At 43.8% G+C, this 17,115-nt stretch overlaps 1 protein-coding gene across 2 annotated transcripts in view; it reads right to left on the bottom strand.

The window, feature by feature from the left end:
- The window catches only part of DPYSL3 (dihydropyrimidinase like 3), a 109,163-nt gene that overhangs the window by 40,203 nt on the left and 51,845 nt on the right, over positions 1–17,115 (bottom strand). For both annotated transcript variants that reach the window (XM_077326987.1, XM_077326988.1), the window contains exons 2-3: positions 14,576–14,664; positions 1,610–1,794 (exon numbers count right to left, since the gene is read on the bottom strand). In XM_077326987.1, coding sequence (XP_077183102.1) covers positions 1,610–1,794; positions 14,576–14,664 — 274 coding nt within the window. The remainder of the gene's footprint in view (positions 1–1,609; positions 1,795–14,575; positions 14,665–17,115) is intronic.

Consider the following 17,115-nt stretch of genomic DNA (forward strand, 5'->3'; position numbering starts at 1 on the left):
ATGATGGTGCCTGGGTGTACAGGAAGGTCCGAGTTGGACTTGTGCGCTTCACCACACTTTGGCAGTCATTCAGGTCTGAGACGGCCAATGCCTCGCCATACCGCGGGGGGGAGGGGCAGTGGCACCAGTAGGCATACGACTGCAGGCACAGAGCTCTGCACCTGCATGCAGGCACTGGATTGTGCACCACACCAGCGCCGCCCCCCCCCCCCACTCTGTGGACTGTCTCAGACTTGAATGGCTGCTGAAGTAGCCGAAGCGCACAAGCCTAGTTCAAGTCTAAGTGGGCTACTGCGGACTCGCTCTCCAAAGTGGAGGAGATTTTTCAAAAGAACTCCTTACTAGAAGTTGGGGAGAAAAGAGAGACGGAGGGCACTAGAAAAAGAATTGAAGAACAGAGATTTAAAAGATAAGATTTTAGAAATGCTGTTAGCACTCCAGAAGCCTAACCTTCCAATTGCGAGGCAGGAAATAACTGGGCAAGAAATTCGCCCTCTACTGGTCACCAGAAGGGAAAAAAGCAGACCTGCCTCCCTAAAAAGAGGGGTGAAAAACACCCAAGGATGCCTTACGCTTCTGGGGGATAAACCATTTGACGCATCAGGGCAGGGTGCCCCATTTTTAAAAAAAATTGTGAGAAATATGTTATTGTGAGAAATATGTTATTGTTCTGCCCCATTTATGATGCCATCAGATACAACTTTATCCAGCCAATTCTGAACACCTACCTAAGAACTTCCCCAAAGGAAAAAATCAAGATGCTGCTTCTAGATGGAAACAGGCAAATAACTCTTAGCACAGCTAAATTTTGCACTGCTGCCATGAAATTGCATGCTATGTATGTGTATCAGAAAGTTTATGTTTGATTTAGAGTAAAATACTATAAAGATCCAATTGTCATTTGTATTTTAAAGTATGTTTTAAATATTGATTTCAACACCTTAAAAGTTCCTATGATGTCAGACTTTTTAATATTTTTATAGTTTTATTATTGTTTTCTCTTTTTTAAACTGCTTCAGTTTTTAATTGCAAGTGTATTTGAATTTTGGTCTGAATGACTGTAAAAAAAAAGACTGATTTATAGTCTATGTTAAGTACCTTGGAATAACTGTGGAAACCATGATATAGGATGGATATACAGGGTGAATGTGACTTGCAAATATGCATGGCCTTCACATCTTCAGCACAAATTAGTGAAATCCCACATCATAATAATGAAACTAAGCTTAACCTGAGGTCTTACAAACGACATACAAACATACACGGGGGGGGGGGGGCAAAAATTTAAAAAGTATTTCCAATGGCAGTTGCCAAACCCAGCTGCAGATTTACTGAAGTTTGTTTCCCATAGTGACCAATGAAAGTAGCACTTCGTAAGTTAAGCATTTTCTACCTTCAGCTCAACCCATCACACGAACAGTATTTATCCTTGTAAAAACCATTTATTCATTTTATTGCACAAAACAATGTAGAATAACTGTACATACTTGTTTCCATTCTCACTGTGCTACCTGTTCACATCATTCATTGCTCAAATAAGCAGCTCATTATTATAGCCATGGTACACTACTAGTATGTTATTACCAAAAGTGATACTCCATGTACTTACTAATCATAGTGGTTCCACCTGCCAGGGCTGCTTTAGTCCCTTGGAAGAAGTCATCCACTGCAGTCATCCCCTTGTACAGCATCTGCAAATGAGTGTGGACATCTATTCCTCCAGGTATTACCATCCTACCACTGGCTTCTATGGTCTTCACTCCTCCTGGAACTATTAAGTTGTCTCCAATTTGCCTGATTAAATAATAACAAAAGTGAGTGAGTCAAATTAGCAAACCAGTTACATGGAATACATTCCACTTAAGGACAAATGTTCCGTTACCTGTAACAGTGTGCACAATGGTTTAAGCATTTTTCTTTCAAGCAGATTAATAATGGCTATATGCACAAGCAAATCTTTTTCTTTAAAACTTCATCAGTTTCTATACCAAAGTTTTCAAAACTTTTTGTCAAAAGAAAGGAATTGACTATTATCATGAAAGGCTGGGAGGTAACAAAAAAGTTTTTGAAAACCTTTAATGGCATCCATATGTTGACACATCTGATTGGCCTTATGGGTAAGTGTTCCATATGACAGTAAGATATTATGAAACTCCTACCATATTGGCACCCTCCATCACACTACATTTTGTAAAACAATCCAGACAGTAGGCTTCATTGCATTAGGATACAACCATAGCCTTGGTAAAGGCTATGGTTGTGTCCTAATGCAATGAAGCCTACTTCCAAACAAAGAAAAAATTGTCTCTGAATTTTCTCAGAATGTTGTGCCCCAATCACTTTAAAAGATCTGCAGAGCGATCAAAAGTAACAGCCCATTCACTGCACATAATAACCCACGAATCTTCTTTCTCTACACAGGAGGGCACGTTTCGGCAAAATGGAACATTGGATTGATTGTGATTGTTCCTTTTACTCATGTATCTGAGGATGAAAGTTCAGTTGAGAATTTTTGGGTAAGAGTTAAAGGAGTAAGAAATAATACCAATGGTATGGTAAGTTGAATAAATTCTTAATTTGTCTTGATGACAATTTCATTCTGTCCGCCCACGGACCGCCCGCTCCTCAGCTCTGCCCCTCTCCGCTGTGCTGCTGGACAAACAACTCGCCACTCGGAGGATGTTTGCAATTCGTTTACTGGCAGTTCCTTCACCATACAATCTCTCCACACTCCGTGCTTGCCTTTCTGTGTTCTCTCCTTTGCTTCCCCCACCCCCTCGCTCCTAACCATATTCCTTATATTCCCTCTGTGCTCCCCCGCTCCCTTCTCTTAAAGCCCTTCCCTCACCACACCCCCTTCCGGCTCCGCCCATCCTGGGCATCTGCGGATCTCTCTCCCCGTCTGCTAATGCTGCCCTCTGCTCTCTTCACAGGTGCCACTGTTCCCGCCACGCTCCTCAAGCTCGTCCTTTGGCAAGGTTCCCTATCAGGTAAATTTCTTTTGTTCTGTTCTTGGTGTTCATCCCTTCCATCTCCCTGAAGTTTCCCTCCCCGCTCTCCTCTGAGCCCTCTTCTGTCCCTAGTCCGGGCAGGCAAGCGGCTGTTTTTCTGAGGGCTCCGGCCTGGCTGGCAGTGGTGAGCAGCTGTTTCGGCTGGGTGGGGCGCCCGGCCCTCCCGACAGTCTCCACTGATTCTCGCGTCGGCCTCCACCACCCTTTCCCATTGACGCTGCCGGGGAGCAAGGGCCTCGCAGACTCCTGGAGGGTTCTGCTCTTCCCCCGCAGATGGCTAGGCTGCGTCTCTGGGCTTTGCGGGGGCAGCTGTCTCTCCCCCATTTCTCCTTCCCCGCGTACCCCCCTGGACACATTTCCAAGAAGGTGGAATAGGCAACCAGGGAATCCGTAATTTAAGAATCAATTGTCATCAACAGCGAGGAACTGATCGATGAGCTGTAAGTAGCAGGCACACTTGGTAGTAGTGTGACCATGTGATTTTGTAACTGCAATCATGGAAAAGAGAAAAACTGTACATAGTCAGGCATAAAGGCTGGACTTCAGGAAAGCAAATTTTATTCAATGTAAAGTTATGCTGGGTAGAATCCAGTGGTCAGAAAAACTTAAGGAAATGAGAGTTCAAGAGGGATGGGAGTTTCTTAAAAGTTAAATACTGAAGGCACAAGCACAAACAATTCCCTTGAGAAGGAAAATTAGGAGGAGCCTAAGGAACCCGGGGTGGTTCCATAAACAGCTTTCAAAAGATTTGATTAATAAAAAAGACTCATTAGGAAATGGAAGGAGGGCCTTATAGCGAAAGAAGAATATAAACATATAATCAATGCTTGTAGGGAGAGTGTTAGAAAAGCTAAAGTTCAGTATGAGCTTAGAATAGTGAGAAATGCTAAACACAACAAAAAAGTGTTCTTTAGTTATGTTAAAGTAAGAAAAAGAGTAAGGACATGGTATGACCATTGTGGGGAAAAGAAAGTGACATTGTAACAGGTGATGGAGAGAGTGCTGAACTACTCAATTCCTGCTTCTCCTCAGTCTTCCCTTGCCAGGGAAATCATGCTCAATATGGCAGAATCATATCATACAATGAGGGATGTACATCTAGTTTCCTTAAATAAAACAGATGAATTGCATCCAAGAGTACTCAAAGAACTTGTAGATGTAATTTCTTATCCTCTGTCCATTCTTTTTGATAATTCTGGGAGAATAGGTGAATTGCCATAAAATTGGAGGTGGGTAAACACTGACCCCATCTTCGAGAACGGAGAAAGGCAGACCTGGGTAACTACTGGGGCAGCAGCTTGAAATCTATAGCTGGCATAATTTTAGAACAAATCGTTAAACAGTTGGTCCTTGAGCAGCTGGAGCAGATGGCTGTAATTACTGAGTCAGCTGGACTTTCTCAAGAACAAGTCATGTCAGACTAAACTTATCTCTTTTTTTGAGAAAGTTACTACTTTGTTGGATTAGGGAAATGCTGCGGATATAATTTATCTCGATTTCAGTAAAGCTTATAAGGTTCCACATTTTATTCTTGTTGATAAGTTGGTAAAATGCAGTATGGATCCTAATACTATTAGGTGGTTGATAACTGGTTGACAGATTGCACCCAAAGGGTGCTTGTAAATGATTCGTCATCCTGTTGGAGAGGAGTGGCAAGTGGAGTGCCTCAGGGATCTGTCCTGGGCCCTCTGTTGTTCACCACATTTATAAATGGTTTGGATGAAGGAATAGAGGAAGTGCTTATTAAATTTGTAGATGATACTAAGTTGGGAGGGGTGTCAAACACAGCAGAAGACAGAATAAGGATACAAGATGTTCTCGACAGGCTGGAAAACTGGGCTAAAATGAATTCCAGTAATGATAACAGTGAAGTTTAGCATTTAGGAAGGAAAAATCAAATACATCATCATAGTATGGGGGAGACTGGTCTTGGCAGTAGTATATGAGAAAAGGTTCTGAGTGTCTTAGTAGACCATACACTGAACATGAGTCAGCAGTACAACTCAGTGGCTAAAAAGGCAAATGAGTGGAACAGTGGAACAGGCTTCCTTGGGAGGTTGTAGGTTCTCCTTCCTTAAACTTCCTTAAATGATGTATTTGTCTATCAAGCACCAGATGGAGGATTTTTACAAAACCAAAGTGACCTGCTATCCATGAATCAAGGTACAATTTAAAAACTTAAGGCCAGGTGCTTGTGGAAAGGGCCGATCCCCTTTGCAAAGTCGGGTGGAGTGTGGAAAACTCAGCATCCCTCCCCAAATCCTTTTGGAGCCACCCAGTGTGGGGAGGGACATGTTGCTGATCCAACCCAGCACCTATGGTTGGGTTTCACATCACAGCTGCAAGCCCAAGTTTGGCAGGCGTAAAATGGAGGCCACTACTGGATATGCTTAGCTTTCGTGCTGCAGAAGGTCCGACAACGCGTCAGCCAGAAAGTTTTGCTTCCCTTGAAGGTGCCTGAGAGAGAAGGAGAACCAGGGAAAGAGTTCCGCCCACTTAAACTGCTTGGAAGATAAGTTTTTTGGTTGGTGCAGAGCCTGTACGCTAGACCTAAAACAGGGACAATTACCCCTTGAACCAGTGGCGCCAAGTTGATGGCGGCTGCCTCCTTTCCCCACATAGCCCAGTTCCTGCCAGTGCCATTCAACTTCCTTTACAAGTACATACAGTAACTGCCGATTCTTCCCCTGCTGCAAGATGACTGCCCCCATAACCATGTCACTTGAACTGACTTTAACCATGAAGGGCTGGGTGGGGTCGGCACGGTGGAGGACTGATTCGGTGGTAAAGAGCTGCTTGAGCTCCTCAAAAGTCGCTGACACACTGGGGGTGTGTGGCCAACATGTCGTTCTGAGAGGATTGCAGTGCATTTGCAGTGCAATCACTGAAGCCTAACAGGGGCCAATTGTGGAAGCAATTGGCAGAAAAGAGGAGGGGTACGCAAACCCCACCTCACCTTTCTACCCAGGAAGTTCTTGGGGCCGTCTCCAATCCTTTAGGGAGTATATCTCCCTGAATTACAGGCTGTCAGCGTTTCGGGTCAAGAGGACGAAAGCCATATTCTATCTCGGACTTTTCTTTTCTCTCTTTCTTAAAGAATCTTAAAGAATCTGCTTCAACCCTACACTACGATTTACTGCAAATGAACGCTGTGAACTGAGGGGAGGACATCTGCTGAGTTCCAAAACATCATTTACTGCAAGTATCTCTCGGGTTTTTTTCCGTCTCTTTTCCTGCATCAAAGCCGTCTGTTTCTCCCCTCCTTTTGCTCTGCCCGAAGCCACCTCGTTATGAGGCAGGCTAATTCTCCTTTCTAAGCAGAAGAAGGACTTAAATCAACTCAAATTAATTGGCAAAAGCTCTTACTGCAATTGTTTTGGTTTTCGGAGATAAGAGATAAGAGCCGTGAATGGGAAGATCTCATGAGAATTCTGTTCCAGTACGAGAATATCTGCTTTACTGACTTCAATACGTCACATGCCAGTGCCAGGAACGTCAGAGGACAAAACAGAGGACCTCTACTGGCCATTTGTAAAATTGTTTGAGGCTGGTTGTTGATTTCCAAGCCTAAAACATGTCTATGTTAAAAAGAATGGCTCATCTAATAGAGGAAAAAACCCAAGATTTGAAAGCATTTACAGAAGGATTGCTCAAAAATATTTTCAAGGAGATCCAAGACGGCAAGGAAGAAGTCTCTAACAGGAATGATGGATCAATAACAGTGGCTGATAATAGCTTTAAACAAGGTGGAAAACCAACAGTAGAAGAGAAATTTGAAATTTTGGAGATGGAAAAGGGGATGTCGGAGTCCTGCAACCTAGATAAGGACACCCTTCTTAAAAAGACATACAGCCATTTCAAAGCAACAGTGCACAAGAATCAATCAAAAGATATATGGATCTGTAGTGAAAATAATCGATTTAAAGGAGCTTTTTGGGGAAAAAATTGTATTGATATTGGAGTCCAGGAGGTGCAACTGCCTCAAGATTTATCGATGCATACTCTGCGGGAAAGAGTACAACTGCACTTTCTACGCCAAAGGCCAACGGGACAGAACATAAGTCTATGGGAACAACAAGATGCAGCAAGCCTCGATATGAGACCCCCTTAAGAAGACCGGGAAAGGGAAAGGGGAAACAGTGGTTCTTTCTCTCTTTTTTCTTTTCTTCTGTAGGCATATAGGCAATATAATCGTTAGTGCCGGAAATATAAAACAGGGTTTTCCCCCCTTTATTCTTTCTTTACTAGTGTATTGCTATAGGGCCAAAGCTCATACTGGTCTGTAGAAAATGTTTAATGTTTAGCTTTCAACTTAAATCTGAAAATATACCTGTCAGGATGGCTCTTGGAATGTGTCAAGTATAGATGTATGTGACACTAAAAGTGATTGTAAAAATTACTAAAAACTATGTTAAATGTGGTAATAAAGTAGGCTCCCCCCCCCCCTATATATGGCCGAAATGTGAATAAGCTTATAAGTTTGGGACAAAAGTCTATACCATTGTGTAGTCAACATGGGGCCTCAGATTTTCTATGTAAGCTGAATCTGTATTAAGGGTAAGGAGAAGCTATGAAATCCTCTTGTACTTCTCTTGTACATTTTTAGGGTAATGCCCTACTTTCTTTTCTTTTTATTATGGTATTGATACAGGGTCAAAGCTCATATTGTTCTACAAGAAATGTTTAATGTTAAGCATTTAATTTAAACCTGGAAATATCTGTCAGGATAGCTCTTAGACTGTGTTAAGCAGTTAACGTGGGGTCTACGATCTCTTAAGTAAGTTGATTATTAAATATATCTTCGCAGTGCCCTCTAGCCTAATATTTTACTGTTCATGCTAAGTTTATACTACTATGTAGTTAGTGCAGGGTCTTTGATTTCCTACGCAAGCTGAATATCAAATATATCTCCGTAGTGACTCCCAGTCTAAATTTAAAGCATAAGTAAAAGGAGGTACCTAATGGAGGAGGTGTAAATGTAAATGTAACCAATGAAGACTTTATTGTATCATTTTTTGTATTAACAACTTTTCTTTTGTATAACTAACTAGGCCTCTTTTCTTAAATGTGGTGGAAATGTGGATGGCTCTTAGACTCAAACGTGAATAAGTTTATAAGCTTTGGGCAAAAGTTTATATCATTGTGTAGTTAATGTGGGGTCGTACATTTTCAAATGAAGACTATATTTTACTATTCTCTATATTAATAACTTATACTGTATTCTATATTTCTATCTTTATGAAAATAAAAAAAACCAAAAATAAAAAGTCGCTGACACATAGGACATTACAATTTCTTTGAGGGGAAGGGCATCCTGTGCAAAACACAGAAGGAAATCACGATAGAAATTTACGAATCCTAAGAAACTTTGCATTTGTCTCTGGATACAGAGTGCAGTCCAGCTCAGTAAGTCAAGCACTTTGGCTGGGTCCATGCTTAACCCATGAAATGACACCCAATAGCCCAGGAATTCCAGGCATTCTTTATGGAATTCATACTTGGAAATCTTTGCATAGAGGGGGTTGGCACTGAGTCATTTCAATCCCTCCTGTACCAGGCATACATCCCTTGTTTTTGAATAAATTAAGACATCATCAAATTAAGCCAGAACTCCCTTCTACAACAGATCATGCAAGACCATATTTATAATATTCATGAACACTCCCGGAGTTCCAGAGTATCCAAAAGGCATAACAAGATACTCAAACTTTCCCAGAGGGGTGTTAAAAGTCATGAGGTGTTCAAGACCATGTTTTATTGTCACTCTGTAGTAAGCCACCTTCAGTTCAAGTTTAGGAAAGATCCTTTTGTTGTAAGGTGCAAAGTCATGTCCAACCCATCGCGACCCCATGGACAATGATCCTCCAGGCCTTTCTGTCCTCTACCATTCCTCGGATTCCATTTAAGCTCACACCGAATGCTTCAGTGACTCCATCCAGCCACCTCGTTCTCTGTCGTCCCCTTCTTCTTTTGCCCTCAATCGCTCCCTGGCTCTTCTCCAGGGAGTCCTTCCTTCTCATGAGGTGGCCAAAGTATTTCAGTTTCATCTTCAGGATCTGGCCTTCTAAGGAGCAGTCAGGCCTGATCTCCTCTAGGACTGACCGGTTTGTTCGCCTTGCAGTCCAAGGGACTTGCAAGAGTCTTCTCCAGCACCAGAGTTCAAAAGCCTCAATTCTTTGACCCTCGGCCTTCCTTGTGGTCCAACTTTCGCAGCCATACATTGCAGCTGGGAAGAACATAGCCTTGATTAGACACACTTTTGTTGGCAGGGTGATGTCTCTGCTTTTTAGGATGCTGTCTAGATTTGCCATAGCTTTCCTCCCCAGGAGCAAGTGTCTTTTTAATTTAGAATCCTTTCTCAGTGATTCTCACTGTCTAACTGGAGGGGAACAGTCTGATGCATAGCTGCCCCCCCTTCTGAGAAGCACCCATCCATTTGGGTGAAGTTGATGGGTCTTTACAGGCCCACTCCCAGCACGCAGACCATTTTAGGATTAATTATAATCCAGGTGCACCCACAATCCAGCACCCCTTGTACTCAGACCCCTACTCCCATCCGGGTTGGAAAGAGTCCCAGGAATTAGTAGGGTATGTATGGGACTCACCAATCTCGCCCTCCTGAAGGGATCTACCAGCGGGACTGTCTCATAGAATGTCAGTCCTGTTTCCCGTTGGCTTGCAGTTCTCAGCAGCCTCCTCTTCAGATTCCTTGGATGAAGGTGGTGCCAGATATTCCACTAGTGGTATCTAGAGTACCAGAGTTGCTTTACAAGGTGTCCCTTGGCCCCTGGCAGGGTGGACAGCTTCTTTGGACCCCGCAAAGAGTTTGGTGTGGTGGCTGCCTGTTCTTCACTCTGTTCTTCGAGGGGCAGACAGTGAGGAAGTAGACAGTTCCTCCACATCTCAAGCGCAGGCCTTTCTCCTGGCATTGGTTGAGCTTGGATGCATCTGATGGGGGGGGATTGGGATCAGTTTTCCAACCCGCACCAATGCGTGTTCCTACCGTTTCTCCAGCATGCTGAGCCTTCAGCATTTCAACGATCCGGAACCGAGCTTCAATCTCCCCTGCAAGACACACCCATCCCAGCAGGGTGGTGGGATTTGCCTGCACCATACATTACCACGGGTGGTTAGGGCACAACCCTTCATGAATAAATGGGACCTTGGTGGCCTTGTTCCAATCATAGACCTTGGCAGCAAAAATGCTGAACTCGGTGGCATACTGGTAGACTACCTTGGTTCTCTGCCGCAGGTTGTGCAGCTGCTCTCGTATGGTGCCTGTATGTAATGGGTCTTCAAAAAGCAGCTATAAGACTTGCATGAACTGATCGTAGTTCAGAAGCTCCAGGGCAGTGGTCCCCAACCTTTTGAGGCTGGGGACCGGCAGGGCAATTGCCCGCCCGTGCATGCAAAAGTGCCGCGCATGCGTGATTTCGGCCGCGCTTGCGCGATGTGCGGCCCTGATTCCCTCTCCCCCCTCCCGCAATAAGAAGCTTCCTGGGCCGCAAGCTTGCAACATGGGAAGTTTTTTACTGCGGTGGGGGGGCGGGGAGAGGGAGCCGCGGCCTGGCGCCAAGGCCTTTGCGGCCCGGCACCGGCCCGCGGCCCGAAGGTTGGGGACCACTGCTCCAGGGTATCCAAGTCATACAACCCCACATACCAATCCAACACCTCATTCTCCAGGAACACGCCTACAACATATACTCACGATAACCCGTCAGGGAAGAGGTGGCCGCAGTCATCTATAAAGGCTTGCACCTGAACCAGGAAATATGACAGGTTCTTTGCTGAGCCAGCAAAATAGATGCCAAGTTTCCACAGCTCTTATAACTCCCAGGGACCTGGGATTGGGTCCATCACTCATGTGGTGTTTCTGCCCACCTGGAGATCTGCCTCTGTGGCCTCAGCCAAGATTCCCTCTTTCTCCCCATCTCATCTGCATATTTCCCCACAACACGTTGGACATATGCCTTGGCTTTTTCTTCCTTTGCCAGAAACAGCGTTGCCATAGCCCTCGAATGGTCATCCAGCTAGGCTTTGAACTGCTGTTTCATTTTGATGAACTCCTGTCGCAGTGTGATCTCCACATCAGGGTGGCTGCATCGGCCCACCTCGGTCCAGTCACCCAGTTCCCAGTCATAGGCTGTAGACACATGGCCCCCTTGGCAATCAGAAACATACTTCCCTGCATCAGCCCCTGGCTTTTTTCAGCCGGGGGTGATCACCACATGGGGTGACTCGGGCCCCACACTTCGATCCTGTAAAAGAGGTTTCTTCTCCTACCCCTTGCTCTGAGGTTTGGAATCTGAGGCTTCTTCCATAGATATGTTGGTTGAACAGGGGGCTCAGAACCCGTTAGGTGAGTTTCGTCAAACTGTGAGGGTCTTCAGTCAGAAAAGCAAACTCTTAATTTGAAGCAACAGATTTAATTTATTGAGTAAGAAATCACTCTCAACAAGGCATTCTTGAAACTGAGGCAAGAAATATGGGTCATCACATATAACTCTGAGGGGCTTTTCGCACACCTTCAAAATCGCACAATGGTTGCCAATTGAAAACGCTACTGATTTGCCATTATGCACAACGTCGTTGACAATCTGCCACACACCTGAAACCGATCAGCAAAAAGTGCTTCCTTGTAGCGCTTTCAGGGAAATCCCCAAAAGTGGATTCACCCTCCGGAAAGCGCTACACTCCTGCAACCAATCTGCAACACTAGCGGGAAAGTTCTGTGCGTTACCATTGTTGTGGTTTCTACAAAGTCCCTCCCCCTGGCTCTCTCCTCTGATCTTCCGGCGAAGCGATCGCCATTTTTTTTTCTCCGAGCGAGCGAAGTTCAACCCACCAGCAAGCCTGTTTAGAGGCTTCCCCGGCTTCAGTCCCTCCCCAGAGCTGTTTAGTCACTAAGCACAAACAACAGAGAAGCCCGTTTGCTGATGTATTTTCCCTTTATTTTTTACACTGTTTTCGGCCGAAAATCGGGCCCGTGAGGGGGGGGGGATTTTTTTTTTCACTCGGGGGGAGCGTGGCAACGATGAAACGACAGCTCAAACACACCTGCCAGCTGATGGGTCTCTCCGTTGCAACAAATCAACACATATTCGTTGCAATGTTTGTGTGTGTGTGTTTTTTTTTTAAAAAAACCTTTCTTAAAGGGAAAGGGGCTGTTTGGGAGCATGCTAACGGCTGCCCATTGGCTGCTTGACGGCCTTCATTCCTGATTAAAGAAACTTTCTTATTCGGTTGATGTCATTTACTTGGATTTTAGTAAAGCTTTTGACAAGGTTCCCCATGATGTTCTGATGGATAAGTTGAAGGACTGCAATCTGGATTTTCAGATCGTTAGGTGGATAGGGAATTGGTTAGAGAACCGCACTCAAAGAGTTGTTGTCAATGGTGTATCATCAGACTGGAGAGAGGTGAGTAGCGGGGTACCTCAGGGTTCGGTGCTCGGCCCGGTACTTTTTAACATATTTATTAATGATCTAGATGAGGGGGTGGGGGGACTACTCATCAAGTTTGCAGATGACACCAAATTGGGAGGACTGGCAAATACTCCGGAAGATAGAGACAGAGTTCAACGAGATCTGAACACAATGGAAAAATGGGCAAATGAGAACAAGATGCAATTTAATAAAGATAAGTGTAAAGTTCTGCATCTGGGTCAGAGAAATGAAAAGCATGCCTACTGGATGGGGGATACGCTTCTAGGTAGCACTGTGTGTGAACGAGACCTTGGGGTACTTGTGGATTGTAAACTAAACATGAGCAGGCAGTGTGATGCAGCGGTCAAAAAGGCAAATGCCATTTTGGGCTGTATCAACAGAGGCATCACATCAAAATCACAAGATGTCATAGTCCCATTGTATACGGCACTGGTCAGACCACACCTGGAGTACTGTGTGCAGTTCTGGAGGCCTCACTTCAAGAAGGACGTTGATAAAATTGAAAGGGTACAGAGGAGAGCAACGAAGATGATCTGGGGCCAAGGGACCAAGCCCTATGAAGATATGTTGAGGGACTTGGGAATGTTCAGCCTGGAGAAAAGGAGGTTGAGAGGGGACATGATAGCCCTCTTTAAGTATTTGAAAGGTTGTCACTTGGAGGAGGGCAGGATGCTGTTTCTGCTGGCTGCAGAGGAGAGGACACGCAGTAATGGGTTTAAACTTCAAGTACAACGATATAGGCTAGATATCAGGAAAAAGTTTTTCACAGTCAGAGTAGTTCAGCAGTGGAATAGGCTGCCTAAGGAGGTGGTGAGCGCCCCCTCACTGGAAGTCTTCAAGCAAAGGTTGGATACACACTTTTCTTGGATGCTTTAGGATGCTTAGGGCTAATCCTGCGTTGAGCAGGGGGTTGGACTAGATGGCCTGTATGGCCCCTTCCAACTCTATGATTCTATGATTCTATGATTCTTATACAGAAGCCACAACCCTTTAATACAGTTCCTCATGTTGTGGTGACCCCCAACCATAAAATTCTGCAAGTGTTCTTTCACGGAAATTAAGCCGAAACTGATAAATGGCGTGAAGATCCATTGTTCATGATTGTATATAAATTGTTCTTTTTTCAGGGTTTCTCAGTTCAGTTTAGCCTCTTGTCCTGCCATGCCGATCTCGCTATTTTCCACTGCTTCAGACAGACGAACGCTCTATCTCGATCTACCCTGCGAGGCTGTTGTGTGGATGGTGCCCCCCCTCCGGCTAAGCTGCTTGCTCTGCCACGACACCTGTGAAAGGGTCATTCGATCCACAAAGAGGTCCCGACCTCCAGGTTGAGAACCACTGGGCTACATCTTTCTGAGATAACAGGGAACAACTTTGTGCAGTATTGGTTTTAATTACATCATGACATTTGTTAAACTATTTGTATAATCTTAATATTCTGCAGGAGACAATCCTTTCCAAACTTCTTTTATGGCAGCAAACCAGAAGTTAGTAATTTTTCCCTTCAATATTATATTATTGGCCTATTGCTACTTTTCAAAATATTATCTGAAAGTGGAATCAATATATTTTCGTTTTTCCTGTTAAGGCCAAAGACTACTTTTTCAAAACATTTAAAAACCTTGCTATAAATTGTCTCACAACATAAAGTTCACTGCTCTGAGATTTAGTCCTAATTATAATTATTTAAACACTAGGAAAATTCAGCCCTTAACTACTACAGCTATTTTAACTGCTGCAGTTATTACGAACACTATATGAACACAACCAGAAATATTTCTTAAAGCTATAGCTTCTTAAAGCAACCTTCTACCATCCTCAACAGTCACAAAAGTCAAAAATTTATTATATAGAAGCAAAAGAAACAGATATAATTTACTCTTCTCCTTTTTCTATTTGATAGTAAAACTCTCACTACTATCATACACCAGTTTAAGCATAATGGATGCTGCAAATGCAGTTATTGAAGACTTTCTGGGGTGCATAAAGAGATGGTGTTAAACAGAAATCATTCTAGTACACAATAATTCCTAAAATCTCTCAAGTGTCCTCAAGGGAGGACAGTTTTGGGCCACTACAAAAGAAACAGATTGATACCTGTATAAACTGAATACTTACTTTATAAGGCCATCTTCCATATAAATGTCAGCGTAGAATGACTGATCATCATTAACTATCCTACCTCCTTTTATAAGAAGGCGATCACTCTGTGAAAGAAAAACAGAATAATGAATGCCAAAAGACGTTTATGCATTCTTTTACATAATGCACCCTCTCTACAACAGGAGTGGAATCAATAATACAGAACCAACCACGACTTACAGAAGAAGATAACAAAACGTCTTGCTCCTAACTGTTTCCCTAGGACTCTGCTGCTAAACTACATCAGTCTAGCCCAGGAATTTCCAACCAAGGGTCTATGGACCTCCAGGTGTCCATGGGAGCACAACAGGGGTCTGTGGTCTTTCTACTCCTGCCTTAATGGACTTGGCCACAAGCTAGGAAACCAGCCACTTCCATTGTGCCCTCCTCCCCTCCCAAGTGTGAGTTCTCTTGTGGTTTCTGCACCTGGGAGGGGGTGGAGCCTGCATACCTACTCCTGCCGTAAACCGCCTCCTGTCTCCCCCACTACAGAGCCTGTCTGTTAACATGAGTGATGTCACTTCTCACAAGGAGGTGCGGCCAGCTGACATTACTTCCAGGGCTCCTCAAAGCCTGAAAAAATTATTTCAGGGGCTCCCCCATGGTCAAAGGTTGAAAAAGGCTGTCTAGTTAATTTGGGCGCCTGAAATTTTTGAGGCCAGCATGTATGAAACTAGACTGAGTACTTGGAGGTGTCACCATTTTGACGCTTATTTCTTAAAGGTGCCACTGTGTATATAGTCATTTCAGCATGGATCAGTAGCCAATGCTCAATTTAGAAACCAAAGGACGTTTTTCCTCTATTCCCCCTCACCAGCCCTTTTCTCAAAAATGCAAGTTTACAAAACAGTGATTCATTTTGCAATCTTGGGAGGCCTACTTTTTCAGAAGAAGGGACAAAGTCAGAAATCAAGAGAGGCTTTAACTAAGGTGACCATCCTACCCGCCTTTGATGGGACTGTCCCACTTTTGGGGCATTTGCCCCATGTCCTGCGGCGTTTCCCGCCTGTCCTGCGGTGTTCTCATTTTTTTTTAATTTAATTTTCTTTAATTTCTTTTTAATTTTTTTTTTTTTTTGCCACGCAGCAGGCAGCTGAGTAGGCAGCCCGGGCTCAGGAGGTCCCCATGCAGGCGCCTGGGCTCCGAGGCGGGGCTTCCCAGTCAGGTCTGCTGGTCAGGTCCACACGGAATGTGTTCCAATGTTAAAATGAATGGAGACGCTCCTTCCTTAAAAGCACCTAGAAATTGGAGCCAATGTATTTCAGTTGCAGAAAAGTCAGTCTAGACCTACGGTATGAATAAAAATGATATAAAAATGAAGCAAGTTTTCTAGAGAAGCTTTCTAAAATCATTGTTTACGATGGATGATAGTTTATCATGGAATAGCAGATGAAGTACTGGAAAAAAATTTGGGTCAATTCTAGACATACAATTATTTTCTTGGATCCTACCTAGAATTTCCATTTGCAGGAAATACAACTTCCTTCCCTTCCCCCTGCTATAACATGACATACATTCAGAATGCTGTTCCTGGGAGATGGGAGATCACCAGGAAGAGCTTGTCAAAGTTGGAAATCCCCTCTACATTACATGGACATACATTTTAGTGGGATCCAACAAAATGTATGTGGGCTGTGGGAGAACCAAGCAATACAAAGCTGCTTTGAAAGCCATGTGGTAGAAAAACAGAATATACTAATTTTCATAAGTGATGCCATAAACTCCATAAGGTGAGGCAAAGGATCCAGGCCTTGCATAAATGAAATGATGGGACACCACCTAGGCAATGCATGACCTTGTGCACTTATTTTAAAACACCAAACATATCTGACAGAGTCGGAGATAGGTTTTTTGGAGTCACAATGACTTCTTTTTTTTTAAAGCCCAACATTAGTTCATATAGTGCACTATGTGATACAGATAGATAGATAGATAGATAGATAGATAGATAGATAGATAGATAGATAGATAGATAGATAGATAGATAGATAGATAGATAGATAGATAGATAGAGATAGAGATAGAGATAGAGATAGAGATAGAGATTTATATTTATATGGGGGGGCAACGAAGCTGGTAGCCAGACTCGGATGTTGGATTTTCGCAAACTTTAATAAACTCAGAGGCATGATGTCATACCATGGACGAGAATGCTGGAAGGGAAGGGAGCTTGTGAAGGGTGGGCGCTACTCAAACAAGAGCTATTGCATGTTCAATCCATGACTATCCCAGAAAGACAAAAACACTGCAGGAGCTCTAAGAAGCCTATTTCGATGAACAGAGAACTTCAAGAGGAACTAAGAAAGAAAATGGAAATGTTCAGGAAAAGGAGGGAAGGACAGAGCTCTAAAGAAGAGTACCTACAGGTTACTAGGCACTGTAGATCAATAATCAGAAAGGCCAAAGCTGAGAGTGAGCTAAGATTGGCCAGGGAAGCCCATTGTAACAAGAAAAGATTTTTCAGTTATGTGAGGAGCAAACGTAAAGTAAAGGAGGCAATAGGCCCACTGTTAGGT

The sequence above is a fragment of the Paroedura picta genome, chromosome 3 (genome assembly GCF_049243985.1).
Source record: "Paroedura picta isolate Pp20150507F chromosome 3, Ppicta_v3.0, whole genome shotgun sequence".
Classification (NCBI taxonomy): Eukaryota; Metazoa; Chordata; class Lepidosauria; order Squamata; family Gekkonidae; genus Paroedura; species Paroedura picta.